Source organism: Dipodomys merriami, unplaced genomic scaffold (genome assembly GCF_024711535.1).
Source record: "Dipodomys merriami isolate MVZ:Mamm:240054 unplaced genomic scaffold, mDipMer1.0.p SCAF_116, whole genome shotgun sequence".
NCBI classification, from domain to species: domain Eukaryota; kingdom Metazoa; phylum Chordata; class Mammalia; order Rodentia; family Heteromyidae; genus Dipodomys; species Dipodomys merriami.
This window is the reverse complement of record NW_027202449.1, coordinates 4,206,380-4,216,573: the sequence shown is the minus strand read 5'-3', so window position 1 is coordinate 4,216,573 and position 10,194 is coordinate 4,206,380. Positions and strand designations below refer to the sequence as shown.

The following is a 10,194-nucleotide window of genomic DNA, read 5'->3' as shown; positions in this document are numbered from 1 at the left end:
CTGCTAGGGGTGCAGACAGGGGCGCAGGGGTGAGACAGCAACCATTTAGACAGAAGGACTGTGTGTTTTGGGTTATCGTACACAGTCCTACTGAGTTACTGTGAGGAATAAGGTAATACATGTACAGTTTTGTGGCACAGAGTAGGTGCGCAGTGAGTGGACCTCATCATCCTCCTCCCAGTTCTGCTGTTCCCATAGGCAGATACCTTGGAGGCCCCAAGACCAGACCAACCTCAGTTCTGGCTCTTCTGGAGTGGCAGAAGAAGCTGAAGATTCTGTAGGTGGACAGGAACCTGCATTTCATCAATAAGAAGCCACAATGGAAGAAGGATCCTATAAGGAGCCAAGTGCACACACCCTGCGGAGGGAGGCTGCTAGGGAAAGAGGATGCTTACCAGTGCCACGCCCAGGATCTGGGGGAAGGTGTAGGAGGAGCAGCCGGCTGGCGTGAGGCGGATGGTGGCATAGGGTGTCTGGAACCAGGCCTTCTCACTGGCCCACACGATGTCACAGAGGGGCAGGATGGAGGCTCCCAGGCCCAGTGCTGGCCCATTGATGGCTACCACAATGGGCTTCTTAAACTGGATAAAGGCCTTCACGAAGTCCCTGGACGAGAGAGAAGTCCCTCTTTAACAGATGCCTGCGGTCATCAAGCCCCCAGAGCCCCATAATTCTCCCACGCACTACGATGCACGTTCTGGTCATCAGAGGTGAGCAGGGACAGGCAAGGGCCTTACTCACCCAGACACAGAGCCACCAGGCTGCGTGATTTCTCACAGGGGACTGACAAGGGTGGATATGCATCCCTGTCAGCCAGTTCATGCCTGATATCTCCGAGCTACTCTCAGTTTCCATCACCTGCTCCCACTCTTGAGAGCCATGACTAGAACAGTGAATTACGTGGACACCCCAGATACTGACAAAGTTGTACACATTGAAGGAAGATGACCAGAATGTTATGGTTTGGGGGCACAACCAGAGGAAGGTATTCCAAAAAGGCAAATTGCAACTCCAAGAGACAAAGAATGTTCTACCACCACTGGCCCAAGGAATGAGATAGCTTTTCCAGGCAGAAATTGCTCATTGCAGGAGTTGTACTTTGGGATTCATGATCACATTTGGCGATGCTGACTAGACAGGAGTTGGAACTTGAGGACATCTATGATTTCCTTCAATCAGGAATGATCTGATTCTGAATAATCCACAGGGATACTGAGTCATGGAGGGTGTAGTATTAGAATGGCTTTGTCTAAAACTGAGGAAGGATGCTTGGTTTCCAATGGCATTTGACTTCTGCCGTCATGGCTGGATCAGCCTTTCCTAGCCCTGCCTGTCTGCACCGAGCAAGCTTACAGCATGCATCTGCACTTACAAAGCAGAGCCACCTGCCACAATCTCATTTGCCTTTCTCTTAGTTGCTAGATAACATCTATAAAATTTTAATATTCATCTGGAGGTGGAGAAAAGATTCAAGGTATGTAGTAAAGCCAGAATTCTTCATTATTCTCCGATGGAAGGTTGACAGCTACCAAGCACTGACAAGGATAAAATCCAAATGCTCATGACCCTGATCTTCCTTGGCTCGTGTCATTCTTGATCCTGCTGCTCACTGAACATGGCCAAGAAGGCTTCTGAGAGGTCTTACAATCAATACCATGGTTTGAAATTACCCTGCTTAATGATTTTCTTACGTCCTTATCTTTGAGTCCTTTAACACCTTAGGGACAACCACAGATCTACATGAGGCATTGTTTGGCTTCCACCGATATTGAAATTGGCACTCAGTAAGCAGCTACTAAAGAAATACACATGTCCCTGAAGGAGAGTTTGTTGGAGCAAGTATAGACCAGCACTTCGCCAAAGCTGTTTTCCCTCCCTCCCTTCTTATTATTGAGGTTACTGGAGGACCACATTTCCTAGCCTTTCTTCAGGTGGCTGTGGTCAAGTCACCAGATGCTAGCCAGCAGAGTGGGAGCAGGAGCCATGTGCAGTTTTTACATGTACACACAGCCTCCCAACACGAAGTCCTCCAAGGTAAGTCACGTAGATGAACACAGAAGTCTTGGAAGACCTTGGTGGAGCCATAGGATAGAAAGGCATGGGTTCATAAATCATGGTTTGGAGGAGAGCCAGGAGCTGACTGGTGAGATCTGCTTTAGATTTCTATATGCAAGTAGTAAATTATTATCACAGTTGAGCCATTCCATATTATTTGGGATTTGTTAAAGCAGCTAATACTTAACTAATACAAATATCAGTTGACAGTGCTCCTCCTTCTAACCATTTTGAAAAGATACAGGTACCATCATGATTTGGTAGGACCTGAGACAGCTATGAAAAGACTGCTTTACATTCTTCTGCACTCCCTATAAAGTCATCATGAAAGTATGCGGCTTTGACGTAGGCTTGCAACATCATGCTGCTTGAGAAGGTAGAAGCACTTTGGTTATGGCTGGCCTCACTATCCCCCCCCCCCCCCCCCCCGCCGCAAAAGACCAAAAAACAAAACAGAAAAACACAAAATGCAAGTCTTGGTACCATGGCCATCACTCCTGGTTTTTAGTAGCTTTCTCCTGGCTTTAGTGGCTTTCTCCTTAGGATTTAGGATGTGTGATGATCACTGGCTTACATTTTATTTTTAACAAATGCAATCTGGAATCTGTAGGGGACATGGGGCTTATTGGTAAGTCCTTGAAACCCCGAGCTTTGGGTGATTTTCATCAGAGATCCCTTTCTGAGTGCCCTCATGTAATTTCAGAATCTTAAGACTTCGGGCTTGGGAAAGACAGACTGATCAAGCTAAATCTTCCACTTGGTACAGAATTCCTCCATGCCAGACTGAGAATGGATCGCCTGCCTTTGTCACCTCTCCAGTACCAAGCCCCTAGTTTCTCCATCAGCCTTGCCATTGGAGGTCTCGGGTGGGCCTCCTGTTTTTCCAGAATCAACTGCAGGCCTCACCTTCTTCAGGACCTCAGAGCTTTCACTCTGGTTTCCAAACTAAATAAACGCTATATAAGGACAACAAGAACCCTAGAAGAGCAGCGTGGCTCAAGCATGCAGAGCGCCACCCCCATCCCCAGCCGCTCCTGTTTCATTCCAACCTGCTCCTCATTTCATTTCCTTCATATAAAAATGTGATATGAACACCGCCCCCCCACACCCGCGCAAGCCTTTCTCTCTCACCTCAGGCAGCAGATCTGTATCACAAGGCCCCATGGACGTTGGAGCCAAACAGCAAACAGGATATTGCATTACAGACCTGTGGCTCAGATACCTGATCTGAGAGCACTGTCTGGCGGGGGAAGGGGGAGGACGAGACTGTACGCCAACCTTCCCCAGCACCCAAGGCCATCAGGGGGACACTGGCTTTCACAGTTTCTTCCATACAACCTAAGCCCTCTATGGCTCCTGCCTGACCAAGATGCTGCTGCCAGCAGAAAGGAACTGGAGAATCTGACAGATTTGGGGTCAGACCTTGGATAAGCTGCCCCACCTCTAGAACCTCATTTTCTCCCTCTGTAACATGGAAATGCTCATGCCACTCCTCACGGGGCTGCGTAAAACCATGTGATACTGTCCATGACACTATCCACACAGGCCACCAGCACAGTTCCTGATGTCCAGGGAGTAGCAATTGGACTGCCATCACTGTGGGTTGTACACATGTATGTCATGGTGGTCTGTGATCATTCACAGAGGCTCCTGAAGATGCAGAGCAAGTCTCTGATGGTGCTGATGTCCCATGTCACCTAGGGCAATTGTTCCACTGAACCAGAGCTGTAGAAGAAAGTCCTCCCGGGCCAACTCTCACAGCCACACAGCAGCCTGCGAGCACCAAGTGCACACTGTGATCATCACCCCAGGGCCCCCGAGGAGTCTCCAGGAGGCCACACCATAGTCAGACTGAGCTTAACTACAACTCTGGCGCTGGAAGTAACAGCTGTCACAGTAACGGTAATCATTCTTTACACCTATTGTAAGTGCTTAGCGTGTGCCAGAAATAGGCTAGGATGGGTATCTGGCTGCTCTTTATCCTAGCAATCCACCAGGGAGGCCAGGCCTATAATTTTGATGGCTTTTGTTTTCTGGAAAATGCAATAGGCTTGACAAGATGATAAGCTCGGAGCTGCACCACGAATGAGCATGGAGGTGGGTGTTGAGCTCAGGTGGCCGCTGAGCTCAGGTGCAGCTAGCCCTCCCCGCCTTCCTGAACCAGCCATCATGGCACTGTGCTGAGGGCAAGTGTGCACATCTCTCTTCCCCTCACAACAGTCCTGCGTCCAGGAGGCTGCTGGTGGATGAGTCATCTGTGCCCCTCTACCCCCCACCCCATCTACTCATCCAGCATGTGCAGAGGGAGTCAGGGCCCAGTCCTGTGTGTGCCTTCTTTAAGCAATGACAAAGACTGGGCAGGAGCACCAGGCCAGGTGCTCATCCCTGAAGAGCTCTTAAGAGAGCAAGAGGCATCCATAGGCTATGTGAGATCAAGGACATACTACGTCCACCCAGTTCTGTTGGATTAAGAACAAACTTCTTTCACAAGAGATTTCTCAGCCCCATAAATACATAAATATACCTGGGGAGGGTCTTGTAGCATCAACCAGACTCTCAAGCTCTACCTCTTCCCCCCGAGAGGCTAGGATTACATGCAAGGTCCTTCTCTTCTGCTCTCATAGGGCAGTTCTCTCCAGGTTTGGTGTTCACTATAATCCAGGATGATCTCATTTCAAATTACTAACTTCATTACATTTGAAAAGACCTTTATTATGAAATAAGGTCATCATTACAGGCTCCCAATACCTTTGGGAGGGAAGGCAAGGGGTGGGGTTTAACTGCACCCAAGCTTCTCATGCACCTTCTGGAAAGAATTCTGCAGTGGGAAGCAGGTGAATACTTTGGAGCGGGGCTTCACCGTAGAAAGGGACTCAGTATTCCACACGCAAAACAGCCTGGCATCACCTCTGTGCCAAGTCTGAAATTCATGCTTAATTCGACAGCTTGTATTTTTATTTCCTAATTCTGGTGAGCCCAGACAGAACCGCAAAGCTCACCTGATGGCTTCTGCAATGCGAGTGCTCTCCTTCCGCCGGTCACTGGACAGCCGGCCGATCAGGTAGGAATAGTCCAGGCCGCTGCAGAACACGCTGCCCACCGCGCTCAGGAGCAGCAGCTTGCTGTCGTCCGTGGCTGCATTGCACAGTGCTCGCCGCACCTCCTTCATGATCTGCAGGGAGAAATGCATTTGCAGGGATTTTAGTGTCTATCCTGAAAGTCAGCTTGAGGCCTGATCCCCGAAGAGCAAGAGAGGGAGAGGGCTACTCTGTTTCTGCCTGTGTAGGGAGCCTCCTGAATGCAACAAGCACATGTCTAGAACAGAGAAAGAAACCTTATCAAAACCAGAGCCTCCTCACTCCATCCCCAATGCAGGCTGAAGAACTGTAGTTGCTGAGGTCTGGGAGTAGTCCTAGCCCTGTCAATCTCTGCAAACCCTCTCCCACCATTTGCTGGCTGAGCCTTTTCCAAGGTGTGGGGAAACCGTGCTGTGCCCAGCCCAGATGAGACTGGCCAGTCCTTTCTCGGCTTAATTCTCCCACTGCTCACTCTGAGACGTCTGCGTGGCTTGCATGTGGCCCATAGAGGTAGGCTTGGCATTGCAGCAGAGCCAGGGCTAAGGTCCTGCTGTAGTGAGAAGCATCTGCCTGAACTGTGGCTCTGTCGTGTACTGGCCATGGAGCCTGAGACACACCGGCCACTGTTTAGTGGGGAGCCAAATCACCCACAGCGACATCACCATAAAGAATAAATGCAAGGACATAAGACACACTATGGCTTATGGCCTTTGGCAAGTTCACATTCTTGGGAGGTACAGTGAGTTCTGGATAAAGGCCATCTTGTTCTTCTTAATGTGGCTACAGGAGACATTGTACCAGCGCTGGTCTGTGATGCAAATAATGACAAGAAAGATGCTTCTCTGATCCCTCCCTCTGTTCTTAGAGCCTGACACAGTGTCTGGTATCCAGTGAACACTCAATAACAGCTCATTTCATTGTATACTAACTCCTGAAAGTCTTTTCCCAATCTCAGAAGAGAACTAGCCAGGCTGCTTCAGTGCAGGCCAGGCTGCTGCCCCAAAGCCACTTGGCCTTTGATCTAAGGTTCTCAGCGGAACAGTACAATCTAGCTACAGGAGCAGCAGGGCATGAGCTCTGTAGTGCATAGGGAAAAGCAGAGTCTTCCCAAGACTTCGGAGGTCATGATAGAATCAGGGACTCGGCTGCCCGCCCTCTCACCCACACACACACACAGAGTGCAGAGGCCAAAGCACTTTGCGGGACCTCAAAGGCTGGACACAGTGTGAACTGGCCCCTTACAGCCCTTCCACTCCCGGACTCCCAATGGCAGCCTTGCAGCAGACACTGTCCCTGCTGTCTACACAATTTCTTGGGAACTTGGACATTCAGGGTGACACATGGCAATAAGGTGAGCCTGCAAAAGCAGACTCAGAAAGCTTGTATTGGAATCCACTGGATGATTAACCGGCATAGCCCCTCCGATCCTCCTGCCACCTATGCCACAGTCAAAACGAGCTGCTCAGACAAATTTCTTGTAGGAAAAATTTCCCATGAGAACTTCAAACTGCTCTCTCCATGGAGTTGAAGTTCTAAGTTATCATACCAGACAGGAGAGAAATCCCCAAGTTAAAAAAAAAATTAACATGGAAATTGGACATGGGCTAGTGATATCCCTGAGGTATTTCCCTGAAACGAATGGAAAAGTACTCTGGAGAGAAACAGAAACCTAGACTGCATGAGAATTGCATGGGAAAACAATCTCTGCTGCAGATGAGCTCACAATTGAAAATCACAAGCACTTGAGGAAATATAAATCAGCACACTCAATTAGTGGAGGTTTTAATCATTGTAATGTTGATCTAAGAAAGATGATACCATAAAAAATTCAAATAATCAAAGAGAAGAAAGGACACGTGTGTACGATAAAGAAAGAATGAGAGTGAAAGGGAGAAATAGATTTTAAGAGGGAAAGACTTCTCACAATAGAAGATAAGGTCTTGGGTACCTGCTGAGATTACGTGGAGATAAAGGGAAAGTAAGAGAACTGAAAAGTCTGAAGCAACTGCCCTGAATCTACAACAGAGAAATAGAGATGGGAGCTATGAGTGAGAGGGCAGAGACAGGCCAAAGTCAAGAAGGTTTAAAACAGGTGCTGAACCTTCTCTGGAGGCCACAAACAGTGGCAAAAAGGCAATGGCTAAAGAGATAAAGGGAGAGAATAGTCTAGCAGGGCTTCATTCCTATCCTGAGACCTTAAGGGAAATGCTATTTCCTCTAGAGCTCCTACAGATACCTACATTCCTTAGCTCCTGGCTCCACCTTCACAGCCAGCAGTGGTCAGCTGAGTCATTACCTCTTTACACTTTGTTTCACTCTAACACTGACTCTTCCACTCTGCTCTATTGTTAAGGAACCCCTGACAACACCATGTAGATGATGCAGAATTATCCCCTCATCTTACGGTCATGGATGAGCTTAATTCCTCCTGGCATGGAAGCTAACACATGCATAGCCTGTGGGGATTCAGATATGGAGGTCTTTGGAGAAGGGATATCGGTCTACATTACACAGACCTGAAACTCCAGAGCTACCACAAAAAGCTAAGTGGAAGAAATGGCAATAAATGAATGCCAGCATATACCGCTTTAAAATTTCACAATGGCAAAGACAAAACAAGACTTTAAATATATTCTTGGGGGGCTGGGAAGGTGGCTCAGTGGTCGAGTGCTTGTCTTGCATGCTCAAGGCCCTGGGTTTGATTCCTCAGCACCAATAAGCAAAAAGAAAAAAGCCGGAAGTGGTACTATGGCTCAAGTGGTAGAGCGCTAGCCTTGAGCTGAGGAGCTGAGGGACAGTGCCCAGGCCCAGAGTTCAGGCCCCAAGACCGGACCCCCCCTGCCAAAAATATTTGTTTTTTCTTGGGCAAAAGAAAGCTTACAGAAAGGACAAACATTTGCCTGGAAGCCATAGTTCTAAAACTGCAGAAATAAATGCCAGAAATAGACAATAGATAATAAATTTCAAGTATCTGTCAAATTCTTCACCTGGCTAAATAACAACTCAAAGGTGAGGGTAAAAATTGGCATTTTCAGCACAATAAAATTTACCCCTTTCACAAAAATAACTGAAAAGGATGTGCTTCAAGAAGAAGAAAAAAACTGATATATAAGGAATAACAGACTTCAGCAAAGAAACTGAAAACTGTGGTGTTAAATCAGTGTGAGATCTGACTATAAATAATCATTGAATATATAATATCCAAACTGCAATATATCCAAAATATAATCTGGATTTGAATTGTACACCAAACGCTCATATGCTAAATAAAAGACTTGGTTGCTGGTCTGTGGCACTACTGGGAAACGGGGGAACCTTTAAGAGGTAGGCCTTTTAAAGGGAGGAAGTTAAGCCCTTGAAGGGGTCATGGAATCCTAGTCCTTCCCCTTCTCTACCCCTTCCCTCTCCACACACCCATCTTTTTCCCCTCCTTGCTCCAGCTTCCCCATCTTTTTCCCCTCCCCACCCCAGCTTCCTGGCCACCATGAGATGAAGCAGCTCTATGCCACCATACACTACTTGCTAAGATGTTCCCCCAAGAACATGGAGCTAAGTGATCAGGGACTAGAACCTTTGAAATCACTAGACAAAACAAGCCTCCACCAACTAATACAATCAAGAAGCTGGCACTGACTGCTTTGAAGGAGGGGCTTTATGCAAGGTGGAACTATAAAATCCATGACAGTGTTGTGAAAGATGGGGGGGGGGTGACTTTAGAGAAGAGCACACAAAGGTTATCTACGTTGGACTGGTGTAGATGGGATGATTGCATTTACATTTTGCTATGTGAACACAAATTAAAAACACATTAATGACGATGAATGAGAAGATGAAATAAATCTCCACCGTAAGATCCAACAGAAGCCAAGGAAGGAGAAAGTAAACAATGCCTACCTGGGCAGAGCTTAGAGTCTACGAGGAGAGGCAGTATGCAGACAGTCTTTCAAGGGTTGTTATTCATGATTCAGTAGGGCGCTGGAGGAGACATTCTGAGAATTATTCTTTTCAGAGAATCCCACTTATGAAGTACTTTAAATGAATACCAGGATTGCAGCAGGTAACTGGCTCCTCACCTTAAATCCCAAGCAAGATCCTTCAAGGTACACAGCAGGACCCTAATCTTACAAGTGATGCACTGGTGACCAAGTGAGGAGCCAACAGCTCCAAATCCAGGCCCACAGCCCTTCACCTTCTACCATTTTGTCCTGCAGGAGAACTTAGAGCAATGGGCGTGTTTCCGTGGAGAAGGCGGGCCAGGTGTGCTTCATCTGGAGACTCTCCAGGCCTGAGCTCTGCTGGGTGGCAGAAGATGCACACTCCTCACTGACAGGGTCCAAAGCACAGAGTACATTCCCAACCGAGAAACAGCAAACAGGCCACTGTCTTGTGGATGCTTTGATCCATCTGCCTCCAGAAATAGACACACTTTCACCTATATATGAACTCTGTTGCTCTGAGAGGCAAATAAAGAAAAGCCAGCCACAAAGAGATGAGCTGTGATTCCCTGCCTGACTTGGAGAGGAGCCCCTAACCAAGGCCAGGGTTGGCCATTTAGTACAAACATCGCCAGACAAGACAGCCACCTCCTTCGTGAATTAAAACTAAATTTGTGTTTTATTGATATAACTAAAGCACAGATTACATTTTTTTGTATTTAAGATTTATACCTAGGGGGGGTGACTGGGAAGGGAGGTGAAGGGTAAACAAAGGAGGAGGCTGCAATGCTTGGTAAGAAATGTATGCATTATCCTGCCCATGTAATTGTAACCCCTCTGTACAGTATGCTCTCAAATAAAATAAAATAAAATTTTAAATTAAAAAAAAAAAGATTTATACCTAGGACCAGGTATGAGACCCCCATGCCTATAATCCCAACTACATGAGAGGTGGGGAGGACCGAGGTTCAAAACCAGCCCGAGCAAAAAGCGAGACCAACAAACTTGGTGTGGTGGTGTATACCTGCAATCCCTAGAGCTGAAGTTCAGCACTCTGAGCAACAGTGAGACCTTTTCTGAAAAAGTTCACAAAAGCAAAAAGGGCTGGGGGCATGGCTCAAGTGGTA

General features: G+C 47.4%; 1 protein-coding gene across 1 annotated transcript in view; it reads right to left on the bottom strand.

Moving 5' to 3' along the window:
- Positions 1-395: 395 nt before the first annotated feature.
- Positions 396-10,194, bottom strand: part of LOC138822818 (chromodomain Y-like protein 2) — a gene marked incomplete at its 3' end in the record, with an annotated part of 94,355 nt that continues 84,556 nt past the window's right edge. The window contains exons 4-5 of the mRNA XM_070015743.1: positions 5,055-5,227; positions 396-606 (exon numbers count right to left, since the gene is read on the bottom strand). Of these exons, the coding sequence (XP_069871844.1) occupies positions 396-606; positions 5,055-5,227 (384 nt within the window). The remainder of the gene's footprint in view (positions 607-5,054; positions 5,228-10,194) is intronic.